At 42.9% G+C, this 15,892-nt stretch overlaps 1 protein-coding gene across 1 annotated transcript in view; it reads left to right on the plus strand.

Annotated features, from left to right (window-relative positions):
• Positions 1-2,535: 2,535 nt before the first annotated feature.
• The window catches only part of DENND1B (DENN domain containing 1B), a 272,657-nt gene continuing 259,300 nt past the window's right edge, over positions 2,536-15,892 (plus strand). Inside the window, exons 1-2 of the mRNA XM_060232357.1 lie at positions 2,536-2,829; positions 10,731-10,795. Coding sequence (XP_060088340.1) covers positions 2,813-2,829; positions 10,731-10,795 — 82 coding nt within the window. The 5' untranslated portion in view covers positions 2,536-2,812. The remainder of the gene's footprint in view (positions 2,830-10,730; positions 10,796-15,892) is intronic.

Here is a 15,892-nt window from a genome sequence, read left to right on the forward strand (position 1 = left end):
GCAGGGATAATACAGGAGCCTGTATTCCCCCCTCCCCTCAAGGACTAATTTGCTTGTGCGTGAGAGAGATTTCTATCAGGAAAATGGGGCAAGGAAAGAGCTTGCCACACCATGATATAGCTCCCCATACATCTTGATTTTAAAATTAAAGCATATGTCATGAGATCTAATCATAGAAATCCCAAATATAACTTGTAGTTTGACTCTTCAAGTGGCTTGGATATGTAGGGTGAGAAGGAACAGAGAGCACAATTGGCTTGTGCTGCCTTTTCTATGCACTGTAAGCAATGTCAAATTTGTGGTATTTTTTTCACCCCACAGGAAGGGGGTTCTTAGGACAGTTTTAGAATCTCTGACTCAGGGAATGGGAACTTCAGTATGTAATTCTTAGATAGTTTGTGACTGTGCACTTTTAGGACACTGTGTTCTGTAAACTCTTTTAACACACACAGAACTGCATGCCTCTAATAGGGTGTTTTGGGGGGAGGGGTGTTGCCTCAGAAACTGCCTTTATAGTCCCTGCTGCTGAAACTTCAGACCCACAAAGTTTTAAGAAAGTTAGTGTTTCTCTGAGGGCTTTTGCAACCTAGCTTGCTGATTAAAGCCCCACCCCCCAATTTGGTCAGAAAGGATAGTGGCTCATAGTATTGTCTGATGATGTGTTTTGAGTATATAAAAATCACCTCAAACCTATGCTCCATTTTCTCTCCCTCCTTTATTTGAAAACATATTGAAGATTTAAAAAAAAAAAAAACAATAGGGAAGCAAGACTTATAATGAAAGGATAAGCACATACAGGAAATGGGCATAACTGATTCTTCCAAAAATGCAAAGCAAATGTTTAAGATTTGAAAGCTAATGTCCAAGGTTGACTCAGCTGCATGGAGAAAAACATATCAAATTGTGCCTTGTGTTTCAGAAGGTGAAAATTAGTCAAGCCCCAGATATTCTAACAAACTTAAGTATAGAAACATAAGGTTACACCATTATATGTTGTGCAGATTAACTCCGCCCCCCCCCCCCCAAAAATACCAGATTGACAGTTGTCTTGTGTCTCCTGGGGAAGGCAGGATAGAAATGCTATACTACTATTGCAGGGGGATGTTTTAAAATTGCAGTATATCAGCTCTTTAAAGAAAAAAAAACAGGACATCAGGGAAAACAGAAATGCAGCCAATTGGGACAAATTTTATCTGAATTCTTAGAAATAAATGGCAAATGAATAGTGCAGATATCAGAGAAAATTACTTGCACAGAACCACCCTGTTATTATGTAATGCTTGGTGGTAAGCCCATGTGAACTCAGTATGAACTCAATGGGACTTTGCTCTGAGTAAAGATGGATAGACTAGAGCTTCAGAGACAAGTAATCTGTATTAATAGTTCTCAGTATGTTTTATGTATGGTGTTGTCAGAAAACATGGTGAGATCGGTGCATTTCCTTCTCCAAGTATAAGATAGATGTGGGTTACCACCTTTCTTCCCTGGCTGTTAAACACTGTCAAGACATGCAAAAACATTCAACAGCTGCAGCTCCCCCTTTGTTGCTTCCTGAAGCTAGGAAAAGCTGCTGTCACATAGCTGCTGTTAAAAACAAGAGCCATCATAGAAAAAAACGACAGCAGCTCTAGTGAGAAACAGACTTCCTGCTTTGTGAGCCATCCCTTTTCCCAGGGCAGCTTGACAACGCAAAACCAGCTTGGGAATCCCAGCCTTGGGCAATAGGGCCTTCTCCATATAATTTGTAAGCACTTCTCCCACCGGGATCCCAGGCTGCTTTATTTATTTCCTTCATATATCCCCGCCTTTCTTGCTGAGACCTGAGGCTTTTTCCAATTTGTCTCACATAGGAATGTTGTGAGAAATCTACCACACCCATCCAGTGGGGCGTGCAAGTGGTCAAAATGGGGCAACTGGGCTTCAGATAAATACCCACTCGCGACCAAATTTACTAGGTGACCCTGGGCCAGTAGTTGTGTCTCAGTTTAAGTTCTCTCACACGAGGTTAGCGGGAGGGATAAAAAGGGAGAGTCATTGGAGAAAGGATAAACTAAAAAAAAATCAACTAATAAACATTTCCCCAAGTACTGTGTGAGGTTCAGAGTCCAAGACTGACTGGATCAAGAGAATATGAGTCAAGCCAGTATTTGGGAAGCTAGACTGTGTTGCCGCTTCTAGCCTCTTCAAGAGCAGCTTGGTCAGCAATACCGCGGCTGGCGCAAGCGATTTCTGTCCCCGAGGTGAAAAGTTTCTCCTGCAGTTCAAGGCACAAGAGCGGGCCTGTCCCGGGGTGGGTGTGTTTATGTTTCCGCCCGCTTCAACTGGCGACCCCGCGGGACGCCTGCAGGCAAAACCAAGCGGAGCCCCCCAACTCCCGAATGGTTCCCACCCCCTCAGCCCTTAGTGTTTTCACCGCGCCGGGTCAGGTGTGGCAGAAACGGCAGGCTGGGCCCAGGCCTCCTCCTCCGGCCCCCGCCGAGCTTCCTGCTTTCCACAAGGTGCCGAAGAAACGGCTTCTCTGCGACAGGAACTGAGGAGCGGCGGCGGCGGCGGCAGGCAGGGAGAAAGCGGGAGGGAGGCGGTGCTGTTGCTGCTCTTGCGGTCGCCGCCGTCACACCGGGCCGAGGAAGCCGACAGCCAGCCATGGCCAGCCTCGTCCCAAGCGCCTGCGACGCCCCGCCCGGCCTCTGAGAGAGGAAGAGCGAGGAGCCCACACCGCTCTCCGCCTCAGCTGGCGCCGCTGTCCTCTCCGCGCCCTTCGGGGGGTGTCGCCGCCGCCTCTTTCTGAGGCCCCCAGCCCCGAGATGCGACCATGGACTGCAGGATCAAGTGAGTGACGGGGGAGAGTGAAGCCGCCTCCAGGGTTGGGCAGCAGCAGCAGCAGGAGGAGGAGGAGGAAGAAGAAGGGGCGCTTCTGGCAGTGGCTAAGGAGGGGGAGGCTCCGCCAGGGGGGCTCGGGAGGGAGGCAGTAGGCTAGGCCTCGAAGCCTCCCCCAGCCCCATTTCGGCTATTTCTCTGTGTGAAAAGAAGAAAGGCGAGACAGATCATTGGCAGACATTGGAGCGACCTCCTGTCTCGGCGTGTGGCTGCAGCCTGTGCGCGCTTTTCTTGGGAGTCCCACTGAAAGCCCGGGGGGAGGGGTAGTTTTTCTTCTGTACACGTGCCAAGGATCGGGCTGTAGTATTGCCCCCCGCTATCCATGATGCACACCTGGATGACCCAAGCTCACTGGAATAGGTGAAGCAGCATCGCTCTGTTATTCTGTGACACAAGCTCCTTTTGATTAACAGAAGAAAACCTCAGTTCCTCCCTCCCTCTCTTCTCCTTCGCCTGCCCCTCACACTGCTGCTGTTCTTGAGCCCTGACACAACCTGTACCTGAGCAACGGCAGTCTGTCGTTCTAGTTTGGCTGAGACGTCCAGCCCCCCATGCCCTCTCCTGCTTCTATGCCTAACAACAGTTTGTTCTGCAGATGTTAGCAGGGAGAAAATACTTATCTTTGTCTTACGAAAGGGGTGGGGGGAAACAAACGTTCACCTGCAGATCAAGATGTTGCTGAGGGTACAAGAACAAGCCAGTTGGGTTGTTTTCTGCTCTGTTAGCCCCTCTCTTTCCTCCAGTGCATATTCTCAGTGAGTCTGGCTGTGAGCAGCTGGCAACCAGACATGAGTTCCTGAAGAAGTACTACCCCCAGCACACATGAGAATGGCTGTAATAATTTATCCACCCCCCCCCCCGCCAGTCTCAACCTCAGCTATTGAAACCATTTCCCCTTTCTACACATGCTCAGTGCATGCAGGCCTCAGATTCAGTGGGAGCTCACAGGAACGCAGCTCCTGAAGCTTTCTGATAGTTCCACCTCCTCCTTCTGAGAGTTCCACCTGCATGTCCATTGAATAGTATGGGCAACTGCATAACAATCCCTGAATGAGCTCCACCACCTATTTTTCTACAAAACAACCCTTGAGTGCATGTTTGGCACATTGTGAAAACAATGCAGCCTGGCAGGTGGTGGTTGAAAGTGCCATCAAGTCCCAGCTGATTTATGGCAACCTGAAAGGGTTTTCAAGGCAAGAGATGTTCAGAGGTGGTTTGCTATTGCCTCTCTCTGTGTCACCTCTTGGTAGTTTTAGGAGGTCTCCCATCCAAATACTTACAAGGGACAACCCTGCTTAGCTTCCAAGATCTGAGAAGATTTGGCTAATCTGGACAATCCAGGTCAGGGCAGTCTGGCAGGTACTAAAACAAAACCTTAGAGTTCTTGGCATTATTGGCTTGGGCTGTTGAGGGGAGATTCCTGTTCTTCCTCACCTCAACTTGCATTTCAGGGCTGCAAGCTGAAATAGGGTCTATTGGATATTGGGTCTTGGCAAATATCTAGAAGAAGAACTCTTAGGACCAATTTTGTTTACTACAAGTGGGGACCTGCAAGAAACTTGCGGCAAGGGTGCATCTCTTCTCTGCCTTTGTTTCCCCCTACTCTGACAATCTACCACTTCTTTCTCACCCCCTTCCCATATCTGTCAACCTATCCCCATCTCTTTTGAGAGCTGAGAGCCAGTTTAGTGTAGTGGTTAAGTGCGTGGACTCTTATCTGGAAGAACCGGGTTTGATTCCCCACTCTACTTGCACCTGCTGAGATGGCTTTGGGTCAGCCATAGCTTTCATAGAAGCTGTCTTTGAAAGGGCAGCTGCTGTAAAAGCACTCTCAGCCCCACCTACCTCACAGGGTGTTTGTTGTGGGGGGGGGGGGAGGTAGAGGAGATTGTGACTGCTCTGAGACTCTGAGGTTCAGAGTATAGGGCGGGATATAAATCCAAAATCATCTTCTTTTGTCACACTTCTCCATCAGCCTACACCTTCCCGGAGCTCTTTAACTCCCGTGATCATCAGTCTACCCCTCCCCTGATCTGTCAGCCTATCTTCATCTCTTTTGCACCCCATCCTTCTCCATCAATTGATCTCCTCTTACCTGTCAATTTGCTCTAATCTCTTTTGCCCCAAACCCTTCTCTATCTATCTACCCCTCCCCTGATTTGTCAACCTACTCCTATCCCCCCTTCTACATATTTCCTTTCTTATCTGTCAATCTCTTTTTCTCCTGCTCCTTACTTTGCAGATCATGGCAGTTCATGGTGGAAAGCTGCTCCATGCCTGGACTAGCTCTCCTGTAGCTGAGTTCCCAACCTCCAAGTTTCCCCTCTCCACACACACAAAGTGACCTCAGAGGTTGATAGCTTCATGGCTCTTGATCTCTGAGGCTTACTTTTTTCTCTTTCTCTCCCCCCCCCCTCACACACATTCTGGCAGATAAAGAGCTGCATAGCTCTTGATCGCTAAGCCTCCCCCGCATGGCCTTGAAGATTGGAAGCTGCTTCTGATCTCTCAATTTCTGAGGTTACTCACTCACACACAAAGGTTAAGATCTGCATAGCTCTTGATCTCCAATCTTCCCCCCTCAACCATGGACCTGCAATACTTGTGTGGTGAGGAATTCTTCCTTCGTTGTTTCTATTCCCCATATCCTAACAGCTCTGGGGTGGGGGAGTCATGGGGGAATCTCAGACCTCCGCAACATCAGGCCAGGCACAACTCCAACCACCCCGTCAACTATTGAGCCCAACTTAGCTGGATCTGAAGTGGCTGCTGATCTCCTTTGCTGATGTGGCCGAGCTTGTGCAGCTACTGGCCTCCTCCACCGCTGTAGCCCGGTCCAGTGCACATTCTGGCCTCATTTGCCATTGCTGGACTTAGTGTGGTTGCTGACATCTGCTGCTGGGCCTGGTTGGAGCAGCTCCTTTTGAGCTGGTAAGAGCATTGTCTGCACAAGTGTGCAGAAAAAGCTCTTTATCCTCCACATCCGCCCTACATGCAAAAATAAGTATCTGCACATGGGGGCACAGTTGGGAATTAGATATATAGATGATGATGATGATGATAATAATGCCCAGGCAAATTTGTAAATTCGGTCTCAGTTTGAATGGATTTTCTAACCTAAGAGGTAATAGCTTTTGTAGAATGAATGATGAATGAACACTGTTTTTTGTAGTATTTGCAGTTAGGGCTTTGACTCCCCCCCCCCCCCCGGATGTTCTGAATTTTATATTCAGAGTGATAAGAGATTTAACTTATAGTGTGGCAAGCTGACAGTTATCTATTTATGAAGCGCCAGTTGGAATAGACATGAAAGCCAATTTGACATTTATTGCTGTGGTTTGACACTTTAAAATGTGGTGGGAGGGGGTGAGTAAAGTTGAAAGGGCTTTGCAGAGTTATAGATATGCACAGCAGGAAGCACAAATGTTTAATACTATTAATGCAGAGATACTGACTTGTGTGCCCAACCAGTTTCTGAAATAAGAGTTTGGTTAAAAGCAAACTGAAGATTTAACTGTCCCTTTAAAAAAAAAAAACAACTGCTGCCATTAAAAGAGGGGTCCTAATTTGCCAGCCTGGTTAGATTTTATTTTGTGTGTGGAGGAACATGATAGAAGCCATTGAGTGATTTGCTCCTCTCTGTGTATCTCAAACAATTACTGGGAAGTGGGAAATAAGCAGTGGTGATAATTTCCCCTCCAACTTTAGGACAGCTTACCCAGAAGCCCGATGAAAACAGAAGCTTGACTCATTGTGGAAGAGCGTATATATGCACTCACCCTTTTGCAGTGAATCAGGCTGTGCATGTGTGTAGGGGGTGGGAGAAGACTAGTCAATTTCACCACTGTTTAGAACAAATGAATCTTTCAATGCTAAATATGCCTAGGTAACCTTTTCAAGAACAAAATCCTCTTCAACAGCAATGATGGTGGTGACAAGATACTTGTTGGGGAATGTTGGTAGTGGAAAGAAAAGGACTGCACAAGGATTAGTTGATTCACAATTGTATGGGGACTAGATAATGTGAATTCTAGGACTAGCACTAGAATAGTATTCCAGGACTAGCACTAGAATAGTATTCCTCAGAAAGGTGTTTTAATATTACCTAAGGATTTGTTGTGTTTGTTAGGGTTGCCTTGTCTGTGTTGGAAAATACCTGGAGACTTCAGGGGTGAGCCAGGAGAAGGTGGGGTTTGGGGAGGGGAGGGGAGGGGCCTCAGCCTTCAAAGCAGCCATTTTCTCCAGGGGAGCTGATCTCTGCCTGCTGGAGATCAGTTGTAAAAGTGGGAGATCCACAGGCCCTACCTGGAGGCTGGCAACTCTATGTTTGTTATATAAACTATGTCCTGCCTTGAAGGATTTAGACATTTGTCCCACACTGGCATATGGTAAAATAATGAACTTATTTGTCCAGGGCCTGTTTATTTGTTACATCAACATGAGAGTTCATGTCTTGATAAACATATTAAGAGTCCTATGGCAACATGTAGACTCTGAATCAAAGGTAAGAAGTAAAGATGAAGCAGCAACAACTACTTATTTAAACTTAGTTTAGATCTTTTTTTGGGGGGGGGGGCAAAGTGAGTCCAGCCTGACTTTATTCTGGATTTTTTTCTTTGTTCAAGCCAACACATCACTGGGTAGCTTTAACGAGTTTCTGTTATTAAAGGCAGGGCTTTTTTTGTAGCAGGAACTCCTTTACATTATTAGGCCACACACCCCAATGTAGCCAATCCTCCAAGAGCTTTTAGGGCTCTTAGTAGAGGACCTAATGTAAGTTCCAGGAGGATTGACTACATCAGGAGTGTATGGCCTAATATGCAAAGGAGTTCCTGCTACAAAAAAGGGTATGCTCTCATAGCAATGTTGTGCTACCTTCCCCGTGCCAGTATCCATATTTTACTCCTATAGCAAGTACTATTTTCTCTTAATCTAGGATATAATTATTGCTTGTTGGTACTGGTTTCTCTCTCACACATTATGCTGAGCATGCCATATCGTCTTGAATGGGTTAAATGCAAAGTGCAGAGCTTTTAATAAGGACTTCCAAGCTAATAATCTCTTTGAGAGAAATGGAAATCATTTTTCATAACCATGTAAAGCTATCCAGAAGCTTGTAAATGTTTGCTTACCTGGTCATTTTTGGGAAGGTAAGGATGATTTCCAGGGAAAATGTTTAAAATTTAGAGGAGAGTTAGTCATTTTTGCTTTTCAAGCAGTTACTGTGCTGCAAATGGTAGATGTAGGCAAGTGTGGGGAGATGGACTAGTTAGTAGTTTTGATGTCCGCACTGTCCTTTTAATTCTGAAGACAATAGCTGTGTAATATTTTTATGAAGATAACTCAAAATAACAAACAAGCAAGCTTTTGCATTTTCCAGAACTTTGAATCAGGCTGAATGTTGTTGTTTTTACATCCATCCTGAAGAAGTATTCTGGGGAATTCATAAAGCAGTCCTACGTAGGTTCACTCAGAATCCAACTGAAGTTTACTTGGTGAGGCTTACTCCCAGGATAGTGTTCTTAGGATTGTTCTATTAGTAGCTTGCATGCTATTTTAATTTGGTTGGTTTAGATAAAGGTATTATATGGTTTCTGGTGTTTGATATTTCTTTGGAACAGTGCATCTACATTCAATCTCTTCCCTTATATTCTGCCTTCACAAAGAATCACAGAACAGTAATGATGGAACTTCTTGTGCTAATTTGTTTGGATTTAGGGTTGCCAAGTCCAATTCAAGAAATATCTTGAGACTTTGGGGGTGGAGCCAGGAGACTTTGGGGTGTGGCAAGCATGATTGAATTCCGAAGGGAGGTCTGGCCATCGCATTTAAGGGGACCACACACCTTTGAAATGCCTTCCCTCCATTGGAAATAATGGAGGACAGGGGCACCTTCTTTGGGGGCTTATAGAATTGGACCCCTTGGTCCAATCTTTTTTAAACTGGGAGGGTATTTTGGCGAGAGGCACTGGATACTATGCTGAAAATTTGGTGCCTCTATCTCAAAAGCGTTGTTTTTGCAAGCCTCTGGCCGTTGCCTGATATTTCCAGTTTTTGAGTCTGATGTATCTTGTTTCTGCTTGGAAGGGATAGGGCTTGAGAATAAGGGCTGCAATCCCATTCATATTTACTTAGGAGCAAGCCCCCTTGGAATAAAGCATGAGTTACTTCCGAGTAAACAACGCACTACAAAGAGGCACTACCATAGTGTCCATATAGATGTGAATTCTTAAGGGATGTAGTCATTACTGTACCAGAATTGCTAATAATACCTCAACCTAATTATTCCTAGCCAAATAGGACTACTGTGTGTAAGACTCCAATATGTGATTAGGTGTGAAGGATCCATGCTTCTCTTCCCCAACACATGAAAAATCAGCTTTAACCTATATTAGTGTTTATGTTGCTTTTGAGAAGCTGCTTTCGGCTCATCAGTGGTTGATGTGCCACTTTATTGCTTTGGTTAATGAATTTAGTTGGTAGTTCAGTAAAGATTTTTTTTTTTTTAAACAGTTAAGGTTCCTCTGCCTTAGGAATTTTGATAAGCCGCTAAATCAAATTTAGACTCATTGGGTGCCATTTGAGTAATTTAAATTATTGTTCAGTCGCACAGTCGAGTCTGACTCTTTGCGACCCGATGGACAAAGTCACGCCAGGCCCTCCTGTCTTCCACCATCCTCCGAAGTCTGCTCCAATTCATGTTTGTTACATCAGTAATGCTAATTTTAATTGCTATTCAGTATACTGATATTTGAATACATGGTGCAAAATACGCAGACCCTTACACTATACTCAGAGTAGTATTTTAATAGAATCTAACTAAATAATTTAAGATTAGTCCAAGGCTGAGTGATTAGCCAACAAAACATGTAATAGTGATCAAAATTTAATTTGGCATATGATTTTAGTCAAAGAATGCAATGAAATTCAATAGGAAGTAATTACCTCTAAATACTGTGGTATATGAACTATCAAATTGACAGATACAGCTAAAACAGAAAATTGAGTAGGTTTTACAGTGGGAATAGTATGTATTAGATTTTCCTCCTGGCCCACTTGTGAGGTCTTCCATCTCCCTCCCATCAGTACTTTATTGCATCCTTAAAGTAGATTGGATGGAGAGAAAGTGAATGGCCCAGGGTCATCCAGTGAGTTTATGAACAGGAATTTGCACTTAAGTTTCCCCTGTCCAATTCTGACAGTTTATTTGCTTCATACCTGTACTAATTCTCAAGACAGTCATGTGTCTGATGCTGGGAGAATTAGAATGAAAATTTTACAGGCCTGGGTCCCATCATGTTATTGTTTTAAAGTGATATTTACAAAATAGAACCAATATTGAATTTTGGAGATAGAGTGGCTTTAAATAGATAGGAAATTGATCCAGTGCTTGTTTTTTATCATTAAAAGACCATTTCTACCAGAAAAAGGAGGAATTTCCACTGATTTCTACCACCCCCAGTAGAGAACCTCACACTGTACCTAGTGCTGTTCATAGGGATTCCTTGAACCCCACTCATGGTTCATGGGATGCAACCCAATGATTTTATTTATTTCACTATTATTGAGCTGTATCAAATTTTGGTCCTAAATGTACAAATTTAATTTTTAGAGCAGCACTTTAATATTATGAAATGAATCAAGGGTTATTTTCTTCAGAATTTAAGGGCAAATACTACAGATTTTTGGCAAGGTATTTGACATTGAGTTTGTCCGTCTCACCAACCTCTCTTTTCAGTTGAATGTTAAAATCTGTAACTCTTCTTGGTACAGAAGGCATAATATTCTTGCCTTCAAATTGCTTACATTTTTGGGAGGTATGTAAGACTAACCAATTGCCTCTTTTTTCCCAGAGAAAATCCAGCAAAAACTTTTGATTTGGTGCTACAGGTAAAATGCCGGGCTCCTGAAAATGAAGGTAATACATCTCTGTCATATATATAACATGTGAAAAAGATACAGTGGGTTATTTCACTCATTTTTTTTGTTCTTTTAATGTATGCGATTGAAAGAAATAACACTTAACTGTAGCTTGGATTGCCTTCAGTTGCTATTAGGAATAGGAGAATTTATACTGTTTAGTATTTTACATGTATTTTATTTGCTGCTATAGTCCTTAGCCATTGCAAAAACAGCATTAATCTGAAGCATGCATTTTTCTTTGAGTTTCTGCTTTGCCCATAATGTTTTTCGATTTGCGTGCTCTAATAGATTTAATAAATTGTGTTTTTGTAGTGCATGCAGTTATAATGTTTAAACAGAAGTTGGAAAACTCCTTTCTTCACCCGTGTGCAATAAGTAGTTTATGTTGCTGGATTTAGACATTTTTGTTGTGCTTCCTATTCTTGCAATGAGTGGAGCTTGTCATACATTAGGAGGGACAAGATTGATCCTAGCAGAGTAGCTGCATTCCTCTTGCTTAACTTGGGCCTGGGAGTAAACATACCAGAAAAGAATGAGGAAGTGCTTTCTTAAGGGTGTCTCCAAACCAGGATTTTATTTCTGTTGCCTTGAATTTGTCATAATTAGGCTGATGTAGGAGTGGAGACTGGGATCAGATATGGGGAATAAGAATCTTGAAATGCATGCCTGTGCATCTTCTTCATGTTACATACTGGGAATTCCTTTTTTGAAGCCTAATTGTGACAAGATAGAAGTGCTACTGATGGGCAGAAGATCTGACCTGGAATTTTAGGTGTCACCTGTTCTGGATTGAATTGCACTCTTCTTGAAGGATTAAGTCTATTGTCTTTGGGTGGTCTTGGACCCTGGCCTACTGCTGGATAAGCAGGTGGCAGCTGTGGCCAAGAGTGCCTTTTACCAGTTTTAGTTGGTTAGCCACCACCTTTCCTGGACAGAAAAGATCTGGCCACTGACATGCATGCCCTGGCTACATCTACATTAGATTACTGCAATGTTCCCTACTTCATAAACTTCAGTTGGTACAGAATGCTGCTACCAGGGTATTGACTGGAGTTTGTCATAGGGACCATATTACTCCAGTCTTGTTGCACCTATGCTGGCTTCCATGTTGTTTCCAGGCATAATTCAAGGTGTTGGTTGACCTTCAATGCCCATATGGTTTGAGACTAACATACCTGAAGGACTGCCTAATCACTTGTGAATTTGCCAGCAGTTGTAGTCATCTTTGGAGGCCCTGTTTTGGGTGCCCCAATCTTCTGAGATTAAATGAGTAGCAACCTGGATGAGGTGCTTCTTGGTTGTGTCACCAAGACTCTGGAATTATGTATGGTTTAAGGTGTTATTTGTCTTGGCAGCTCATGGAGGGACAAAAAGGTGGGATATACATTTTGTAAATAAATTATCATGTTTCCTCCTTGCCTCCAATGGCAAAGGGTGAAACTAGGCACATAGAAGTAAATTGTTCTATACCTCAATTGAGGCGCACAGCATGCATCATAAAGATTATGGATTTATGTCATTCTTTAAAAGAAAACAAATCCATATAGCAAGCCATATCTACAATTCCAGGCAAGTTCCCTTGACGTCAAAAGTATAATTAACTGTGCAGACTGTAATTGCATAGAACATGGTGGGTATCAGAGAGGAGTAGGAAAAGACACAAAATATGGTGAGGTTGTGCTGATCTGCATATGTTGAAATGATACATGGTGCAGCTTGCCCTGAATGATACCAGGATGCTGGTATGGAATCACATTTTAGAATGCTGCTTCACACTGGAAACTTCCTGTCTGTGGAAAATTCATGTGTCGGAAGGCTTTAGGCTAGCCTGTGTTTAGATGTGTTAGTTCGCTGTGTGGAAGACACATTTCCTCTCTGGGAGTCTGTCTCCTTGATTCTCTTCCTTGTATATTTTTTCCTTTGATGACTCCATTCACACTCATGGTTAAAGGAATAATTTTCAGATCATGAGGCTACTTACGTTGCATTTAGTCCTTTGTACCTTTCATTTCCAGACCTCTTTCTTAGTATCTGGATTCACCCAATAATTGTGTTTATTCTATTAACAAAACCCACCAACAATTATCAGATAGTTTTCTTATGACCCCTCCCCCCTTAAAAAGAACATTTTTGTTTTTATTGGGCTTACTACTGAAGGCCTCTTAGATGTTTGAAGAGAACAGAATAAATATTTGTACATAGCAAGGGAGGAAGAATGGTCAGTGAGCGCAAGTTCCACCTTTAGCCAGCACACATATATTTGAATAAATGTATTGAGCCTATCTGCATACACGAATACACAAACAGGCTCTCTGACTGGGAAGCTATATGTCCAAATGTAGTTGTGAGTGGAACTTGCCATCGTGATCCTGCTCCTTTTCTTACATATGTTTATTCATCTCCTTGGAACGTTTGCAGTTGGTTTGTATGCCTTTCATTTCTGGGCTTCGTGCTTTTTGCCTGCACAGGTGTGAGTGGTTGCTCTTGTAGTGAGCTTGAAAACTTCATTTAATCCAAAATGTAGCAGTGCGGTTACTAGTTGTTGCTAATTGTTTGGATCACATTACAATAGAGCGGCCAGGTGATCAGAAAAAGGACAAGTCTTTATTTACTTGTCAAAAATCAAGAGACAAGGCTGCTTTCCCCCCCTTTAAGCTGTTTATCTTAGCTATATAGCTTGTATACTGCCTTCCATTTGGGTCCATCAGTTGTTAGTGTTTCAGACTAGGAACATGAACATCACTGGGTGACATTGGGCCAGTCTACTCTGCCATGTACCTCACTGGGTCACTCTTGCTTAGCCCAATCTTACAGAGCTGTTATGAGAATAAAATAGAAGAAGGGGAAACAATGTACACTTTCCCCTTGGAGAAAATGGAGGATGAAAATGAACTAAGTAAATAAATTTTAAAAAAGCTGCTGGGCTCCATCCCAGTTATTTGCTGTTAGAGTTGATAGCCCTATATTTTACATCATTGTTTCAAAGTGCTGGTGATGAGCTTTGAAACCTTGAATAGTCTGGGTCTGGAGTAGCTAAAATAACAATTGTCCCCCATATAAACCTCCTGATATATTAAAATCTTAATTTGGTTTCCTCTGGGTGCTCTTTTAAAATGGAAGATTATATCAGCATCCTCTAGGTGGGGGCTTTCCACTGGTGGCATCTATTCTGGGGATGGCTCCCCCCAAAGGAGAGAGTATTTTCATAGTTTTCAGGAAGCAAACTGGGATCTGTTTTTGTCGCCTTTGGAAGATGAGATCCACTCTTTAAAAAATAAAATACTGATTTAATTTGTGTAAGTTCTAAGACTGATTTTTAAAAACAGATACTATTGTAACTTTTTAAGATGGGATATAAATATAGACAAAGATGGGATATAAATATAGACAGATCTTTTAAGGGCAAGCTGTCAAATTATCATGAGCTCTTTTACTTTGAATTACAAGGAAACTTCTGTTCTCCCTACTGCTCCTTTATCTTGAGATTTACCTTTTTAATGCTTTATATGTGCCTCCATATGTCACCCTATTAGGTCATAATGACCCATGTTTTTACATGACTGTTTGATAAGAATATCCTGAGTCTTCCTGTTTTCATTCTTCCCTTTGTACCTAGATTGCTCTTTTGCATGGTGAGAGTTGCATAGCTTTGCTCTACAAGGTGAATCATCACCTGATTTGTTAGTTTTTTTGATCAGCCTTCTCAACCACATCCTGGTAATAGCTTAATGCAGGGGTGGCCAACGGTAGATCTCCAGATGTTTTTTGCCTACAACTCCCATCAGCCCCAGCCAGCTTGGCCAATGACTGGGGCTGATGGGAATTGTGAGCAAAAAACATCTGGAGATCTATCGTTAGCCACTCCTGATAATGCATTTTTGTTCAAGGGAGTATCTGCTTCCACTAACAAGCAAACAATTTCTGAAAGCCCATAATTAGTCTATTTCCAGTGTAAGGTTCCACCCCTTATTTTGTATTATCGCGTTGGTGTTATGTCTAATTTAGATCACAGATTCCTTGGGGCAGAGTCTTGTCAAAATGTGTCAGTTGTTGGTGGCACTATACCATAATGTGTCCTATGAATATGTCTGATTATTAAGGCTTCATTTGTGTAGAGAATATTTTCAGCATCAAAAGAGATCAGTTTGTCAATGCAAATTTAGAAATCTGGCTTAGGCTTTGCATACCAAATAAGACATTTCCAATGTAGGGGGTGCAAGGAACCTAATGGTTAGCTAAAGCCATGATATATGTATGGAGGGGGGGGGGGAACGCTTCCAGATAATGTTCACCTTGAACTTGTATGCCAGCCCCTCTGTGCTACCTTCAACTTCATTTCATCTAATCTCATAGCTGTCCCTTCTTTAAAGACATGAGCAGTTTAACTCCAAACCGAAGATGCAGGAAATACCCTTGTTGTCCAAACAATAGAGCAAATAATGCCCTGGACATAATTTGTACTTCAGCCTTAAATGGTCTTTTTAAGACTATAGATATGAACCCTGGAAAATGTGAAGTTATACAGTGCATCTGAGCATGTTCAGCCCTTGTTTACCTTCCTGCTTAGAGGATGTTGGATAATGTTAACACTGAAAGAGCCTCTGGCCTGTAATGTGGATTTAGTGCAACCCATTTTCTGAGGCTGTGTAGTACACACACAAAACCTCATCACACTGCATATAACCATTAACAGCATCCCCTTATTTATTCATTTCATCCTTTAGCAAAGAACAGCAGCCAAAGTTGTCCCTGACCTAGGTTTGCCAGTCCCCAGGTCCTGGTGGGGGATCCCCCAGTTTTATAGGCTCCTCCTCACTGCCATGTATATTAGATGTTGAATGAACACACGGTTGAAGGTCTGTATTAAAAAGTGTAATATTTCCTACATAAATTTATTGAAGTCTGTCTTGAAACTGATGCTGATCTTTGCTTCTGTGACTGTTTTAGACTATCTTAGCATTTTACTCCTTTAATTGATTGACTTAGCAAATCTGAGCTCCCTCATTGGTTGGGATTGGGTGGGACTGTGGTGCATCAACAACCTTTGGCCTGTTAAATTATCAGTCAACTGCTCTTGTGTCACATTGGCTGC

The sequence above is a fragment of the Heteronotia binoei genome, chromosome 2 (assembly GCF_032191835.1).
Source record: "Heteronotia binoei isolate CCM8104 ecotype False Entrance Well chromosome 2, APGP_CSIRO_Hbin_v1, whole genome shotgun sequence".
Taxonomy (NCBI): Eukaryota; Metazoa; Chordata; class Lepidosauria; order Squamata; family Gekkonidae; genus Heteronotia; species Heteronotia binoei.